At 38.0% G+C, this 18,528-nt stretch overlaps 1 protein-coding gene across 2 annotated transcripts in view; it reads left to right on the top strand.

Moving 5' to 3' along the window:
• Positions 1-888: 888 nt before the first annotated feature.
• The window catches only part of RNF17 (ring finger protein 17), a 115,594-nt gene continuing 97,954 nt past the window's right edge, over positions 889-18,528 (top strand). For both annotated transcript variants that reach the window (XM_086715645.1, XM_025924156.2), the window contains exons 1-3: positions 889-1,036; positions 3,179-3,273; positions 12,032-12,123. In XM_086715645.1, coding sequence (XP_086571771.1) covers positions 907-1,036; positions 3,179-3,273; positions 12,032-12,123 — 317 coding nt within the window. In that variant the 5' untranslated portion in view covers positions 889-906. The remainder of the gene's footprint in view (positions 1,037-3,178; positions 3,274-12,031; positions 12,124-18,528) is intronic.

The following is an 18,528-nucleotide window of genomic DNA, read 5'->3' as shown; positions in this document are numbered from 1 at the left end:
CACTTTAAGGAAATTCATGCTCTGACTTAATGGCCTACAAATTAAATTCCAGAAAGGCCACTGCATCTCCCACTTTTCTTTGCTTAAGCCATTCTTTCTCTCTGGAATGCCTGATGTCCTGTTTACTCCTTAAAGTCCTACCCAGGTTTTAAGGTCTAATGTAAACCCCTATATCCTTTAGGAAGGCTAGACATCATCTCTTCAGAATGCGGTAATTCTTATTGTCTCTAATCTCCTCTGGCACTTAACACAAGCCACCCCAGCAGAAGTTACCGTTTTAGAGGTAGAGGGCTACATACCTCTCAAGCAGGAACCTGTTAGTTTACAAATGCTTAGCATCCCCAACTGCTCCCAGCAGTGCCTTGTATACCATTAACAACTATTAACGATGACCAGACTTTAGTTTGAAATTGTTAATGGAATCTCCCCACCGGTAGATACTGATAGGTTCTCCACTAAGGCTACTATTAGTCAAGCCCCCACATTTCCAGCACACAGGTTTAGGGCCTCTAGCCCTAATATATTGAGGGAAGAAGGATGACTTCAATACAAAAGATTGTTTTCTACCTGTAAAGTCGACAACAATTTAAGTAATAATACGCGAAATCTGAATTTGAATGCAGTAAGAGTGCTACGGGAGTGTGCTTTAGGTAAAAATCTAAAAGTAAGTGGTCCTTCCCTGACCTCCGGTGGCGTCCTTCCTCAGACTCTACCTGCCGAAGTCCAAGCCGAAAACAGCCACCCCCGCACCTGGAATTCCGGACGCCCCAGCGTGGCAAGCTGAGAAGGCGGGCTAAACTCTTTGATTGGCTATCAGGAGCCGCCTGCCCTGAGGATTGGTCGCTGCCGCAAGGGACGCCGGGACTGGCACGTGGTACCCGTCCTCGGATCCCGAAGGAGGCCGCCATGGCGGCAGTACCTTCGACGGCTTGTTTCAGCCTGTCTGCCTATCGGCAGATGGGGAGGAAGAGTCGGCCGTGGGGCGCTGCCGAGGTTCAGTGCACTCAGTGTGGAAGAAGGGAGTCCAGAGTTTCTGGTGAGGAGACCCCCATGGGGCCCAGCCCCGCCTTGGCCATCTGCCCTCCATAGGCTCTGTCCCAGTCAGGCTGCTGGGCCTGGAGACGGAGAGCAAGGCCTGTCCCGAGGGCTGGGAGCCGAGTGGGCTGGCAGTGTGGGGCGCTGCTCAGTTACAGCAAGGTGGACCTGGAGAACTGTGTCGCAGGCCTCCCTGCGTGTCTGCAGCCCACCCTCGGGGCAGCAGAGACGTCCCCTGTGGTCAGGGTGGCTCCGTACCTCTCCGAAGCTTTCTCCACTTGGCACCTGCTTCTCTCCCTTTTTCACTGATTCTATTAGGGAATGGTGTGTGAGCTCTCTTGAGCGTTAGTTCAAAAACTCCCCCGGGTTCACAGATTCATGAAAGGGTAGATGTAAAAATTTAGCCCATTGTCTTGTGATCAAGAAGTAACGAAATTTGATTTGCTTGTGTAGATTTTGTTGCAGGAGGAGTAACGAGTAGACCACTTTAAAATGTTCCAGGATTAGAAAACAGATATTTGGCATTGGGAGGGAAGCGTTATCGCTGTTTGGCTTAAGGCATTGTTTGGGAAACAATTCACTCTTTTTGTGCATCTTGTGTTTTTTCTTTGTACATCAAGGGGGGAAATCCACTGCACTCCTATGGATTTAGAATCTGCTCCAATGAAAACACTTTCAGGTTACTTTAATGTAATTTAAAATGCCTTAGAGTGCTGTCTCTGGCAGGAGTTGTTGAATTTCAAACTTCAGTTGCTGAAAAGTCTTATTACCACTCCAATGACTACTTAACATTTATACTTTCATAGTGAAAATCGTTCATTTTCTCAGTCCCTCCGAGATGGACTCCATTTGAGAGATGTGAGTGAACCTTTGTAGAAAAAGTTGGTTAGTTGTGTTTTAAGGTGGGGAGCCAAGTTTCTCCTACTCTTTTTATCACAGCTGTCGCATAGAAAATCTCCATTGTTTGAATCAAATAAGCATTACCAGATAAAGTTTACGAACATGACCTTTTAAAATCACTCATGCTTCCATATGTTTGTATTACAATGCTCAGAAATACTAGGTGGTATTTAGGCATATAAAATTGTGGAAGTGCTTTGTAAGCTATGATGTATCACAGGTTAGACTGGTACAATATCAGAAATTGTATAAGGATAGAACAGTTAAACAATTTTGATTTATTTGGAAATATTATCTCTGAAATTTAAATAGAGCTGTAAAATTTAGCTTGGTCATAAGCAAGTTTCAGATATTTTGCTTGGCTTGCAAACTAAAGCTTTTTTATCAAAAGAATGTAATTCTTATAAATCAGCAAGAACACTGTCTTTTGGCAATAAAATATAACTGATTTTATCTAGTGCTTTTCCTTTTTTTCTTACAAAGTGTTTTAAAATGACAACTTTTTGAAGTTACATAGCTAAAACAAATATGTTTACTATGATAAGCTTTAAATTCTATTGACAGCATTAAAATCTTGATATTAGGCTTTCACTCAGGATTATGGTATTTCCCCTCATAAATGCTAGGTTTGTGAAATTATCTTTATGTGGATCATGTATGTGTGACAGTAGTAGCACCTGGCTTCTGTCAAGTATCTTAGGTCATTGTAAGAGAGAGGTCTTGCCAGTGTCTCATATCTGCCCTCCCTGTTCCCTTCACAGGATTGGAAATATAAATTAGAGGCAATGGGAACAAATAGAGTATTGGACTTGGACACAGAACTAGGCTGGAGTCTAGATTATACCATTTAGCCACATCACCAAAAGGTTTATCCATTTCTAAGTTGAATGTAACCTTCCTAAGCCTACTTGGCTGTGATATGTACAAGGATCAAATGAAGTATGTCAGAACATTTTGTATGATTATAAGATACGGCAAATTCGAAGTAGTATCGGTATCAGAAACTAAATTAATGCAAACAGTATTACATAGCCCTGCTTGGCTTTCAATTTGACTTTTTCCCTCCTTCAGACTTAATAGCTTCTACTGAATTTTGTTTAACAGGTCCTGCATTTCTAATGAAACTTGATATCTCTTCCCATGTAAGAGTCCCCTCTTTTAACTTCTCCCTCTGATTAATGCTGCACATTCAATGCTAACAAACTATAGACAGTTTAATTCACAGCAGAATTTCATTTCATAGGTCACCACCATGAACTTCAATGTGGACATGCTTTTTGTGAACTGTGCTTGTTAATAACTGAAGAACACAACACAATTATATGTCCTGATTGTGAGGTAAGTTTTATCATCTTTCATAGTCAGTATATAATAACCTACTGTTGAAGGTAAAAATGTTAGAGAAAACATACTTCTAGTTAGAACCTGAAATTTTGAATTTTTGCTGCTGAGTCTTAAAGCAGCTTAACAAAAGATAAAGCTTTTTTTGATTCGTTTTATAATTGTTACGAATATTCAAGAAAATACAAAGTTAAAGTTCTACATTAATCAGCCTATATATTTTGACTCTTTTTAAAAATAAGTTTTTAAATTTTAGAGCAAGTGTGCAAGCAGGGGAGAGGGACAGAGGGAGGGAGAGGGAGAGAGAGAGAATATCTTAAGTAGACTTCACACACAGTATGGAGCCCAATACAGGCTCAGTCCCATGATCCTGGGATCATGACCTGAGCTGAAATCAAGGGTCAGATGCTTAACTGACTAAGCTACCCAGGCACCCCTTTGGAGACTTCTGTGGAAAATTGCCTCTTTTTAATTATTTTCACTTATTTTTTTACATTATTTTTAATGTCTATTCATTTTTGAGACAGAGAGAGACAGAGCATGATTGGAGGAGGGGCAGAGAGAGAGGGAGACACAGAATCCAAAGCAGGCTCCAGGCTCCGAGCTCAGAGATATTAGCACAGAGCTCAGTGTGGGGGCTTGAACCCACGAACTGTGAGATCATGACCTGAGCCGAAGTCAGACGCTTAACCAACTAAGCCACTCAGGCACCCGTATTTTTATTTATTTTTTACGTTTATCCTAATTTTTACTGTTTCCAATGATCATTTTTGTTTATTTTTTCAAATTTTTATTTAACTTTTAGTTAACATACAGTTAATATTGGTTTCAGGAGTAGAATCCAGTGATTCATCAATTACATACAACACCCAGTGCTCATCATAACAAGTGCCCTCCCTAATATCCCTCATCTGGCCCTTCCCCCACCCACCTCTCTCCATCAACCATCAGTTCTCTAAGAGTCTCTCATGGTTTGTTTCTCTCTCTTTTCCCCATCCCATATGTTCACCTGTTCTGTTTCTTAAGTTCCACATATGAGTGAAATCATGTGGTATTTATCTTCTCTGATTAACTTATTTCACTTAGCATCATGCATGTAGCTCAGTCTGTGTCATTGCATATGGCAAGATTTCATTCTTTTTGATGACTGAGTGATATTCCATAAGAATGTCTTTTAACACACACGCACACACACCATTCATCTTTATCCATTCATCAGTTAATGGACATTTGGGCTCTCTCCATAGCTTGGCTAATGTTAATCATGATGCTGTAAACATAGGGGTGCGTGTCCCCCTTCAAATCTGTATTTTTGTGTCCTTTGGGTAAATACCTAGTAGTACAATTTTTGGATCTTAGGGTAGTTCTCTTTTTAACTTTTTGAGGAACCTGTATACTGTTCTCCAGAGTGACTGTATCCGTTTGCAGTCACACCAACAGTCCAAGAGTGTTCCCCTTTCTCTGCATCCTCGCCAACACCTGTTGTTTCTTGTGTTGTTAATTTTACCCATTCTGACAGGTGTGTGGTGGTATCTCATTGTGGTTTTGATCTATATTTCCCTGATGATGAGTGATGTTGAGCATCTCTTCATGTGTCTGTTAGCCATCTGAATGTCTTTTTTGGAAGTGTCTATTCATGCCTTCTGCCCATTTCTTAGCTGGATTGTATGTTTTTTGGATGTTGAGTTTGGTAAGTTCTTACCGATTTTGGATACTAACCTTTTTTTTTTTTTTTTTTTTCAACGTTTATTTATTTTTGGGACAGAGAGAGACAGAGCATGAACGGGGGAGGGGCAGAGAGAGAGGGAGACACAGAATCGGAAACAGGCTCCAGGCTCTGAGCCATCAGCCCAGAGCCTGACACGGGGCTCGAACTCACGGACCGCGAGATCGTGACCTGGCTGAAGTCGGACGCTTAACCGACTACGCCACCCAGGCGCCCCTGGATACTAACCTTTTATCAGATATGTCATTTGCAAATATCTTCTATTCTGTAGGCTGCCTTTTAGTTTTGTATATTGTTTCCTTCACTGTGCAAAAGCTTTTTATTTTGATGAAGTCCCAATAGTTTATTTTTGCTTTTGTTTCCCTCGCCTCTGGCGACGTATCTGGTAAGAAGTTGCTGTGGCCAAGGTCAAAGAGGTTACTGCCTGTGTTGTCCTCTAGGATTTTGATGGTTTCCTGTCTCACATTTAGGTCTTTCATCCATCTTGAATTTATTTTTGTATATGGTCTTTTTACTTATTTTTAGTGACATATATTCCTTTCAAGTCTCTACCTTTCTTTACCATGCCAATAGCATGCAAGGAAATTTTGAACTCTCCCTGACCCTGAAACTTTGTGTGTTATCAAATTTATATTTGTAGAGATGCCATAGTTTAAAAAGAGAAACAAAACAGTAGCCTGAAGTTAACTTCATAGGCACTAAAAAAGTACAGTTGCACTAGGATTAAAATCTATAGACCCATAATAAAGTAAAATTTAATGAACATCCTTTCATTTGCTACAAATACAAATGTAGTTCAATTTATATAGTATGTCCCTGGAAAATTGTCTTTTTAATCTGTAAATTCTTTTTCTTTTTTTTAGGTTTACTTATTTTGAGAAGGAAAGCATGGGAGTGGGGTGCAGAGAGAGAGAGGGAGAGAGAGAATCTCAAGCAGGTTCTACAAGGTCAGAGTGGTCATGATGCAGGGCTTGGACTCGTGAATCTTGAAATCATGACCTGAGCCAAAGTCAGACACTTAATCAACTGAGCCACCCAGGCACCCTTTAATCTCTAAATTCTTAATGTTTCACTTGAGATATCAGATGATGAGGATTTGTAGCCATTGTTTTCTGTCAGTGAGACAAACAAGATAGAAGCTGAAGATCTGGAATGCAGTCATAGTTCTGTCACACAAAGCCTGAGTTTCCTCATTCATGAGATGGAAATAATACCTACTTTTCTTATAGGATTGTAAGTCAAATTTGAGTTATGTAAAAGTTCTCTACAAGCTTCAAGACCATTGAAATAAGTGTTATAATCAACCCATGGTCATTTAGGTGTGGATTAATTGGTTTGTAGGTTAAACATGGTAAAAAAAAAAAAAATACATACATACATACATGTAAATTTGTGAAGGTTTGAATTATAATGGAAACATTTACATGTTAAAAGATGTCTATTTTGGAATTACATACTTTACAAATTATGGCCTTCATTGTGGGAAATTCCTTTCTCCTGTCCTTTTTTTGACATTGGGTTCCTCAGATGTGGCTTCACTACATAGTTAAAGGGGAGCCTACTTCCTGTGGTTGTAATGGAAGATCCCTGACAGATTCAGTCTTGTGGTGGGAAAGGGAATAAACAGGCAACTGGAACTGTCTCTGCTTATATCCATCCTGTTATAATACTCAAAAAAACAGAGACATTTATTAGAACAGTAACCTTTCCCTTTTTTGGCAAATGACTTCATGCTTAGTGTCTTAAATCATTATACTTGTATTATTTTGAATAACATTTACATGAATGTTTATGGTACATTTACAAATGCTAGTTTTGATTTTATGGTTATGATAAATCTATTTTGTATCATTTTAACTAGTTCTGACTCTTACTTCAGGAGATCTGTTTCATCCTTCCCCTCTCTCCTCTTGTGCTCTTAGCCCAGGGAATTGACAAGGAACTATAATCAGATTCTTCACATGCACTAAAGCTGATCCTTATTTAAGGGAGTCCCTTGAAGAAACCTTCCTGAAATCATTACCACTCTTTTTTAATTTTTGAGAGAGAGAAAAAATGAGCAGAGGAGGGTAGAAAGAGAGGGAGACACAGAATCCAAAGCAGGCTCCAGGCTCCAAGCTGTCAGCACAGAGCTGGACACAGGGCTCAAACTCACAAACTGTGAGATCATGACCTGAGCCAAAGTCGGACACTTAACTGACTGAGCCATCCAGGTGCCCTGTTACCACTCTTTTATTAGTTTTTAAAATGTAGATTTTTGCTTATATCTAATATTATTTTGAATAGGAGAATGAACTAGTTTAAATTAGTAAAAAGACTGAATTTATAGACTATTTGAGTAATGTAGTTTATTATTTTTATATTACATGCTCTTTTCTAAAAAGTAAGATTTAAATACTTACGTTCACATTAAGTTTGTGTTTATGATTTATCTTTAATGTTGAAGGCCTAGGTATTTAAGCCTAAAATGATTCTATTCCGGATTAATAGATATACTTATGTTCTTATTTCTGAGTTTGGGTAAACATGAATTTACCGGTATTTTTTTTTTTTTTAGGAGAGAGAGAAGGAGTGGGGGAGAGGGGCAGAGGGAGAGAGAATCTTAAGCAAACTCCACACTGAGCCCCAATGTGGGGCTCAGTCCCATGACCCTGGGATCATGACCTGAGCCAAAATCAAGAGTTGGACACTCAACTGACTGAGCCACCCAGGCACCCCTATCCACCAGTCTTTATCTTTCATAGTTGTATGGTTTTTGATAACATTGGTTCTTTGCTTTTGATTGATATTAATGGTTACTTCATAAGCATTCTACATTTTGCACAGCAAGATGGCAGATTTTGTTCATAAGATCATACTTAGGTATCATTCCAGAAATACTGACATTGTATTAATCTATTGGACCAGAGTCCAAAAATATACCGTGTGAGAAGGGAAGGATAAGTTTTCTAATCAATAGATAATTACTATCTATTACCAGTCCCATGTGGATTAGAAATGTTAACATGCAAATTAAACATTTAAACTAAAAGAAAGTACAGATAATTGCATAATCTTGGATGGGGAAGCCTTGTTAAAACCTATCACTGAAAGCAGAAACCATAAAAGAAATACTGGCTAAATTTGACTGCATTGTTTCATTTACAGGTAGCAAAAACAAGCAAAAAACTCACCACAAATAGCAAACTGAGGGTTGCTGGAGGGGAGGTGGATAGGGGGATGGTTTAAATGGGTGATGGGTGAGAATTCTACACCTGAGGCCAATATTAACACTGTTTTAACTAACTGGAATCTAAAAACTTGAAACTAAAAACAAAAACCAGTGATAATTACATAATTTTTATTTTATTTTTTATTTTTTTTTAACGTTTATTTATTTTTGAGACAGAGAGAGACAGCATGAACGGGGGAGGGTCAGAGACAGAGAGGGAGACACAGAATCTGAAACAGGCTCCAGGTTCTGAGCTGTCAGCCCAGAGCCCGATGTGGGGCTTGAACTCACGAACCGGGAGATCATGACCTGAGCCGAAGTCAGACGCTTAACCCACTAAGCCACCCAGGCGCCCCTCTAATTACATAATTTTTTTAAAAATGACAAGCTGTGAGGGTCGGGGAGAGAACCTGTTTTATATATTACAAGTTAAGAATCTGTATACAATTTTAACTGAAGTCTTTTAGGTCAGTTCTATTTAATATTTTCTTAAATTTTCTGGAAGAGGTGTCGTCTCAAATCTGTTGATAGTAACATTAATCTCTTAACTGTGAAATGCTAAACCAAAGGGGGATAAGTGAATAGGCATATAGAAATTAAGGTTTTAGCTGCCAGTTTGGGGGTGGGATATTCTCAAAAAATAACTTTCAGTCCAATGTGCTGTGTTAATAGTAACACTTTTTCAGGATGCCTGGGTGGCTCAGTTGGTTCAGTGTCCAGTTCTTGATTTTGGCTTAGGTCAGGATTTCACAGTTCATGAGATGGAGCCCCAAGCTGATAGCGAAGAGCCTGCTTGGGATATTTCTCTCTCTCTCTCTCTCTCTCTCTCTCTCTCTCTTTCTCTGTCTTTCTCTCTCTTTCTCTCTCTTTCTCTCTCTTTCTCTCCCCCTCTCTCCCTCTCCCTCCCTCCCCCCCACCCTGCCCCCTGCACATGAATGTGCTCTCTTACTCTCTCAAAAAGCATTAAAAAAAGTAACATTTGCCTCCTAATTATCTTATAATACAAGACTATCTTTGGTCTGTTATACTTAAAACCTTAGGGGCACCTGGGTGGCTCAGTCGGTTAAGTGTGAGACTTTGGCTCAGGTCATGATCTCACAGTTCATGAGTTCAAGCCCTGTGTTGGGCTCTGTGCTGACAGCTCAGAGCCTGGAACCTGCTTCAGATTCTGTCTCTCAAAAATAAATAAACATCAAACAAACAAACAAAAAAAACCTTGACAGACATCCTCTCCCCCACCAAAAATGTATATTTAAATGGGTGACTATAACATGTAGTAATCAGCTTTATTTCTCGTAGCAACATTAACTTTCATTAGAGTCTCCTACAATTACTTTTTTAAAAAGTGCATGTGTGCAAATTTAAGTTAAATCAGTCGGTAGTACTATGTAGAAGGAAAGATGAATTTTTAACTCAAAATTGACTTCCCCTTTGGGGGTGCCTGGGTGGCTCAGTCAGTTGAGCATCCGGCTTTGGCTCAGGTCATGATCTCATGGTTTGTGAGTTCGAGCCCCGCGTCAGGCTTTGTGCTGACACCTCAGAGCCTGGAATTGCTTCAGATTCTGTGTCTCCCTCTCTCTCTGCCCCTCCCCTGCTCATGCTCTGTGTCTCTCTGTCTCAAAAATAAACAAAACATTAAAAAAAAATTGAGTTCCCCTTTAATAGCAAACAGTTGGGGCCGCCTGGGTGGCTCAGTCGTTTTAAGTGTCTGACTTAGGCTGAGGTCTGATCTCACAGCTCCTGAGTTCAAGCCTTGTGTAGGGCTCTGTGCTGACAGCCCAGAGCCTGGAGCCTGCTTAGGATTCTGTGTCTCCCTCTCTTTCTGCCCCTCACTTGCTTGCTCAGTCACTCTTTCTCTCTCTCAAAAATAAATAAAACATTAAAAAAAATTTTAATAGCAAACAATGAGTATAGCTAATGTATAGACCTTAGCTGGCTTTTGAACATTGGCCGATATCCTGCAATTACTTTTAATGGCTATGTAACAAACCATTGTACATAAGTTCCGTAATTATTTACTAATACCTTTATTATAAACATTTAAGTGGTTTTGAAAATTTTTCACTATACCTTTAAAATTTTTTTAATATTTATTTGTTTTTGAGAGAGAGAGACAGAGTGCGAGCAGGGGGAGGGGGCAGAGAGAGAGACAGAGAGAGAATCTGAAGCAGACTGCAGGCTCTGAACTGTCAGTGCAGAGCCCCATGCAGGGCTTGAACCCATGAACTGCGAGATCATGACCTGAGCTGAAGTCAGATGCTTAACCAACTGAGTCACCCAGGCACCCAATTTTTCACTATATCTGTATATAATTCTTCAAAACCACCCCTCCCCAAAAAATTCTGAGCCAGTTCTGTTAATTTCTAACTCCAAAACAAATCAGTGTTTGAATTTGTCATATTTACTTTAATGTTTGGCATTTTGGTGGGCGAAAAGTAGTTATTTTCTTACTTTAAACTTTAATTCCCTGACTACTAGTGAAATAGAGCACCTTCATATGTTGACTTCAAGCTTCCCTTTTGGGAGAATCTTTAATAGATCCTGAAATATACTTTGGATATTTCCCTTTTGAATTGTTTTTTTCCCTAACTTGTAAGAAGAGTTCATGTGATAGGGATATTAATATCTTATTCTGTATATCTTAACTATTTTCTACCAGTCTTTCACTTTTTATTACATTTAGCCTTTCAGAAATGTTTCTTTTACTTGTTTTCCTCCTCTTTAATGGTTTCTGGGTTTTAATTAGACCTTTCCATTTCAGAGTTATATATGTATTTTGTATGCTCATTTCATTTTATGATACATATTTAAATATTTTATAATATGTGATGTTAGGTGGGTGTATAACATCATTCTTCAAAATGATTAGCTGACTTTCTCACACTACTTGTTGAATAATCCTTCCTCTTTTTATTTATTTTTTAGTTTTTAATGTTTATTTTTGAGACAGAGACAGAGCATGAATGGGGGAGGGTCAGAGAGAGGGAGACACAGAATCTGAAGCAGGCTCTAGGTTCCAAGCTGTCAGCACAGAGCCTGATGTGGGCTTGAACTCACAGACTGAGATCATGACCTGAGCCGAAGTTGGACGCTCACCCGACTAAGCCACTCAGGCACCCCTCCTTCCTCTTTTTAATTGAAATGCCCCTTGTATTCTGTATTAAGTTTCCATATATATATATGGATCTGTTTCAAGGCTCTCTTCTACTCATTTATTGTGCCAGTACCTTAGCATTTTAATTACATTAGCTTTATTATCTGGTGGGATAAATAAATCTCTACTGAATGATATGTTGAAATTTTTGTAATTCTCACATAATATATTTTCCATATGGACTGTAGAATTGTATTAATTTTATATTAGATGTATTTAAGGATATTAAATCTTTGTCTCCAGGAACTGGACATTATTCATTTATTCTGTTCTTGTTTTATGATCCCCAATAAATTCATTTTCTTTTCTTAGAACTTTTTTCTTACTAAATTTATTCTTAAATATAATTGTAGAGTTTGAACATAACTTGAGATGTCATTGTGAATATTTTAGAGTAGATTTTAAAAGTATCATTACAGCTATTTCCTTTAGAATTGTGGTAGAATTAAGCATTTTAATTAATGTTCTGTTTAATTAATAGTTGCCAAAATTATATTTCTTCAAATATTAAAATAGGGTAAAAGCATCATACATGAACAGTTTTTTCTTTGATTTAAAGAGAATCTTTAAGATTATCAACTTTATCTATGAATGGCACACTAGTTGTTTGAATTCCAGATAAACAGAATTTGTTGAATGACCTTGTTTTTATTCTTGTCCTAAGGTTGCTACAACTATAAATATGAGACAAGGATACTACCCAATAGATGGATGTATTAAAGAAGATTCTTTTATAGAAAAACTGAAGGCTAAAAAGTATGTTCTGTATGCACTTATTTTAGTATTTAAATTTCATGTATTTCTGAAAGGATAATTTTAGCATCATTGGTAAAATGTCATTCTTACATCAGTGTTTCTACCCCGTTGTTTATAGAGTGTTCTTTATCTGTTTTACATTTTTTTGAGTATAGTTGACATACAATATTACATCATTTTCACAACAGTGATTCAACTTCTTTATATGTTATGCTATGCTCACCACAAGTGTAGCTACCATCTGTCAGCATACAGCACTATTACAGTATCATTGATTATATTCCCTGTGCTGTTCCTTTATTCCAGTGACTTACTCACTCCATAACTGGAAGCCTGTATCTCCCATGTAGAGTGCTCTTTTATAATTTGTCTTAGCTGTTAATGGAATGGACAAACTCCTACAGAAGCAACATTAATTTGTCCTTATTTAAAGTGGCGGGGGAAAAGAATGCAAGATAAAGCTGAGATTATCATTCTAGCAAAAGTTATTGTGGTACTGGCTGAGAGTAAGATGTGGTTAAATAACCTATTTCTGTATTGATTCTTAAGTATCACGAGTATGATACAGTGGAGGACTTTGGAAAGAGATGGTTTGAGAGGTGATTGATAAAATGAAAAGTGATAACTTGGAGATTCTTTTATTTTCCTTTCTTCCATAAGACTGTGTGTGTGTGTTAGTAACGTGGAGATTTTTTTCTCAATTGGTAATGCAGAGATTTTTTTTTTTTCAACGTTTATTTTTTTTGGGACAGAGAGAGACTGAGCATGAACGGGGGAGGGGCAGAGAGAGAGGGAGACACAGAATCGGAAACAGGCTCCAGGCTCTGAGCCATCAGCCCAGAGCCTGACGCGGGGCTCGAACTCACGGACCGCGAGATCGTGACCTGGCTGAAGTCGGACGCTTAACCGACTGCGCCACCCAGGCGCCCCGGTAATGCAGAGATTTTTTAAAAACATATCCCACCCAGCTGGAAACCAGCACCTGAGTTATTTTTTATTGCACTTATTTATTTATATATGTCTTCTGTTAGTCTGTAAGCCCCTATAAGGGCATGGACCACATTTTATTGCCTTCTACATCCCTGGTGCCAAACACAGTAAACATGTAATAAATGTTGTGTTAGATGAAATACCGTGATATTTTGACACTTGCTAGATTTTTCCATGTTTCAGTCCTCTAAGTAAGTTTACTTTTATGGTTGTCTATGGAATGGATCAATGTGAAAAAATAATAAAGTTTTACTTTGCAACTTTATGAGAGTTAAAGAAACTTATTATTAATTCGCTGAGACCCTACTCAGATGGTAATTATATTTTTGTATAAGTTTAACTTTTTAAAGCATATTTAATGTGGTCATAAATTATGTGGGAAATAAGAGAAATACAGGAAACCCTCAAGGAATGATTTCATTTGAAACCTGTCTTTTTTTTTTTATTGTCAAGTTAGCTAACATACGGTGTAGTCTTGGCTTCAGGAGTAGATTCTTGTGATTCATCACTTACACACAACACCCAGTGCTCATCCCAACAAGTGCCCTCCTCAATGCCCATCACCCATTTTTCCCACCCACCCAACCTGTGCCCCCATCAACCCTTAGTTCTCTGTATTTAACAGTCTCTTATGGTTTGTGTCCCTCCCTGCTTGTATCTTATTTTTCCTTCCCTTCCCCTATGGTCATCTGTTAAGTTTCTCAAATTCCACTTATGAATGAAAACATATGATATCCATCTTTCTATGACTGGTTTACTTCACTTAGCATAATACCCTCCAGTTCCATCCATGTAGTTGGAAATAGCAAAAATTCATCTCCGAATAGTACTCCATTGTGTATATATACCATATCTTCTTTATCCCTTCATCAGTTGATGGGCATTGGGCTCTTTCCTTAATTTGGTTATTGTTGATAGCGCTGCTATAAACACTGGAGTGCTTGTGCCGTTTTGAATCAGCACTCCTGTATCCTCTGGATAAATTCCTAGTGGTGCAATTTCTTCATCGTGGGGTAATTCTATTTTTTGTTTTTTGAGGAACCTCCACACTGTTTTCCAGTTTGCATTCCCACCAGCAGTGCAAGAGGGTTCCCCTTTCTCCACATCCTCACCAACATCTGTTGTTTCTGGAGTTGTTAATTTTAGCCACTCTGGCGTGAGGGGGTATTTAAATGTGGTTTTGATTTGTATTTCCCTGATGATGAGCAATGTTGAGCATCTTTTCATGTGTCTTTCTGCAATCTGGATGTCTTCTTCGGAAAAATGTCTATTCATGTCTTCTGCCCATTTCTTCACTGGATGGTGTTTCAGGTGTTGAGTTTGGTAAGTTCTTTATAGGTTTTTGATACTAATCCTGTATCTGATGTGTCATTTGCAGATATCTTCTCCCATTCCATGGGTTGTCTTTTAGTTTTGCTGATTTTTTCCTTTGCTGTGCAGAAGCTTTTTATCTTGATGAGGTCCCAATACTTCATTTTTGCTTTTGTTTCCCCTGCCTCCAGAGACATGTCAAGTAAGAAGTTGGTGTAGCTGAGGTCAAAGAGGTTGCTGCCTGTTTTCTCCTCTAGGATTTTGATGGTTTCCTGTCTCACATTTAGGTCTTTCATCCATTTTGAGTTTATTTTTGTGTATGGTGTAAGAAAGTAGTCTAGTTTCATTCTTCTGCATCTTACTGTCTAGTTCTCTCAGCACCATTTGTTAAGGAGACTGTCTTTTTTCCATTGGATATATTTTCCTGCTTTGTTGAAAATTAGTTGACCATATATTAGTGGGTCCATGTCTGGGTTCTGTATTCTATTCCACTGGTCTATGTGTCTGTTTTTATGCCAATACCATATTTCCTTGATAATTACAGTTTGTAATACAGGCTAAAGCCTGGGATTGTGATGCCTCCAGCTTTGGTTTTCTGTTTCAATATTACTTTGGCTACTCGGGGTCCTTTGTGGTTCCATACAAATTTTAGGATTGTTTGTTCTAGCTCTGTGAAGAATGCTAATGTTATTTTGATAGGGACTGCATTGAATATATAGATTGATTTGGATAGTATTGACATTTTAACAATATTTGTTCTTCCAATCCATTTACATGGAATGTTTTTCCATTTCTTTGTGTCTCCTTCATCTTCCTTCATAAGCTTTCTATAGTTTTCAGCATACATATCTTTTGCATCTTTGGTTAGGTTTATTCCTAGGTATTTTATGGTTCTTGGTGCAATTGTAAATGGAATCAATTCCTTGAATCTCTTTCTGTTGCTTCATTATTGGTGTATAGAAATGCAGTCAATTTCTGTATATTTTATATCCTGCAATTTTGCTGAATTCATGTATCAGTTCTAGCAATTTTGGGGTGGAATCTTTCGGGTTTTCCATGTAGAGTATCATGTCATCTGGAGAGAATGAAAGTGTGATTTCTTTGCCAGTTTTGGAGGCCTTTTATTTCTTTGGGTTGTCTGATTGCTGAGGCTAGGACTACCAACACCATGTTAAACAAACACTGATGCACGTGGACATCCCTGTCGTGATCCTGATCTCAGGGGAAAAGCTCTCAGTTTTTCCCCATTGAGGATGATATTAGCTGTGGGCCTTTCGTATATGGCTTTTATGACATTAAGGTATGTTCCTTCTATCTCTACTTTCTTGAGGGTTTTTATTAAGAAAGGGATGCTGTGCTTTGTCAAATGCTTTTTCTGCATTTGTTGACAGGATCCTATGGTTCTTACCCTTTCTTCTATTAATGTGGTGTATCATGTTGATTGATTTGCAAATATTGAACCAGCCCTGTAGCCCAGGAATGAATCCCACTTGATCATGGTGAATAATTCTTTTAATATACGGTTGAATTTGATTTGCTGGTATCTTGTTGAGAAATTTTGCATCCATCTTTATCAGGGATTTTAGACTATAATTCTCCTTTTTAGTGAAGTCTTTATCTGGTTTGGGAATCAAGGTAATGCTGGCTTCATAGAATGAGTCTGGAAGCATTCCTTCTGTTTCTATTTTCGGAACAGCTTGAAAAGCGTAGGTATTAACTCTTCTTTAATGCCTGGTAGAATTCCTCTGGGAAGCCATCTGGTCCTGGACTCTTATTTGTTGGGAGATTTTTGATAACCGGTTCAATTTCTCTGCTGGTTATGGGTCTGTTCAAATTTTTTGTTTCTTCCCATTTGCATTTTGGTAATCTGTGAGTGTTTAGTAATTTTTCCATTTCTTCCAGTTTGTCTAGTTTGTTGGCATATAATTTTTCATAGTATTCTCTAAAATTCTTTGTATTTCTGTGGTATTGGTTGTGATCTCTCCTTTCATTTGTGATTTTATCTATTTGGATCCTCTCTATTTTCTTTTTGAGACGTCCGACTAGGGATTTATCAATTTTGTTTATTCTTTCAAAAAACCAGCTCTTAGATTCATTGATCTATTCTACTGTTTTCTTGGATTTTATATTGTTTATTTCTGCTTCAATCTCTATTTCTCTTCTTCTGCTGTCTTTGAGCTTTCTTTGCTGCTGTCTTTCTAGTTCCTTTAGGTATGAGGCTAGGTTGTGTATTTGGGACTTTTCTTGCTTCTTGAATAGGCCTGGATTGCAATGTATTTTCCTCTTAGGACTGCCTTTGCTCCATCCCAAAGGGTTTGGACTGTCATGTTTTCATTTTCATTTGTTTCCATATATTTTTTTCATTTCTTCTTTAATTGGTTAACCCATTCATTCTTTAGTAGGGTGTTCTTTAACCTCCATGTATTTGGAGGCTTTCCAAATTTTTTCTTGCGGTTGATTTCAAGTTTTTTAGTGTTTGTGATCTGAAAATATGCATGGTGTGATCTCAATCCTTTTATATTGGTTGGGGGCTGTTTTGTGACCCAGTATATGATCTGTTTTAGATAATGTTTCATGTACATTCAAGAAGAATGTGTATTCTGCTGCTTTTGGATGAAAGTTCTGAATACATCTGTTAAGTATTTTTGGTCTAATGTGTCATTCAGAGCCTTACAGTTTCCTTATTGATTTTCTGTCTGAATAATCTACCCATTGTTGTAAGTGGAGTATTGAAGTCCCCTACAATCACAGTATTACTATCTATACATTTATTTATGTTTGTGATTAATTGATATATATATTTGGATGCTTCCACGTTGGGGGTACAAGCATTTACATTTGTTAGCTTTTCTTGATAGATAGACCTCTTAATTATGATGTAATGCCCTTCTTCATTTCTTGTTACAGTCTTTGTTTTAAAATCTAGTTTGTCTGATATAAATATGGCTACTTTGGCTTTCTTTTGCCATCCAGAGCATGATAGATGGTTCTCCATGCCCTCACTTTCAATCTGCAGATGTCTTCAGGTCTAAAATGAGTCTCTTGTAGGCAGCATGTAGATTGATCTTCTTTTTTTCCTTTTTTTTTTTTTAAATCCATTCTGATACCCTGTGTCTTTTGATTGAGGCATTTAGTTCATTTACATTCTGAGTTATTATTGAAAGATATGAACTTAGTGCCACTGTGTTATCCCTAGATTTCGTGCTTGTGGTGATGTCTCTGGTCCTTCATAGTCTTTGCTGCTTTCCACTCATATAGTCCCCCTTAGGATCTCCTGCAGGGCTGGTTTAACGGTCATGAACTCCTTCAGTTCTTGTTTGTCTGGGAAAGCCTTTATCTTTCCTTCTATTCTGAATGACAGGCTTGCTGGATAAAGGATTCTTGGCTGCATATTTTTCCTGTTCAGCACATTGAAAATTTCGTGCCACTCCCTTCTGGCCTGCCAAGGTTCAGTGGACAGGTCTGCTACTACCCTTATGTGTCTACCCTTGTAGGTTGAGGCCCATTTGTCCCTAACTGCTTTCAGAATTCTCTCTTTATCTTTGTATTTTGCCAGTTTCACTATATGTCATGGTGTTGACCTGTTTTTGTTGATTTTGAAGGGAGTTCTTTGTGCTTCTTGGACTTGGCTGTCTGCTTCCTTCCCCAGATTAGGGAAGTTCTCAGCTATAATTTGTTCAAATAAATCTTCTGCCCCTTTCTCTCTCTAATCTTCTTCTGGAACTCCTGTGATACAGATATTTTGTTTCATTGAATCACTTAGGTCTCTAATTCTCCCTCATTGTCTAGTAATTTTCTTTCCCTCTTTTTTTGAGATTTATCATTTTACATAATTTTATCTATTTTGCCTACTCTCCCCTCTTCTTTTTCCATCTTCCCTGTCACTGCATCTATTTTATTTTGCATCTCATTTATAGCATTTCTTAATTCATCATGACTATTTCTTAGGTCTTTGATCTCTGCAGCAATAGATTCTCTGCTGTCTTCTATGCTTTTTTTCAAGCCCAGCTATTAGTCTTATGACTGTTATTCTAAATTCCTGTTCATATATATTGTTTATATCTGTTTTGAGCAATTCTGGCTGTCATTTCTTCCTGGTATTTC

The sequence above is a fragment of the Puma concolor genome, chromosome A1 (assembly GCF_028749965.1).
Source record: "Puma concolor isolate L17-30 chromosome A1, mPumCon1.1.hap2, whole genome shotgun sequence".
NCBI lineage: Eukaryota > Metazoa > Chordata > Mammalia > Carnivora > Felidae > Puma > Puma concolor.
This window is presented reverse-complemented; position numbering and strand designations above follow the sequence as displayed.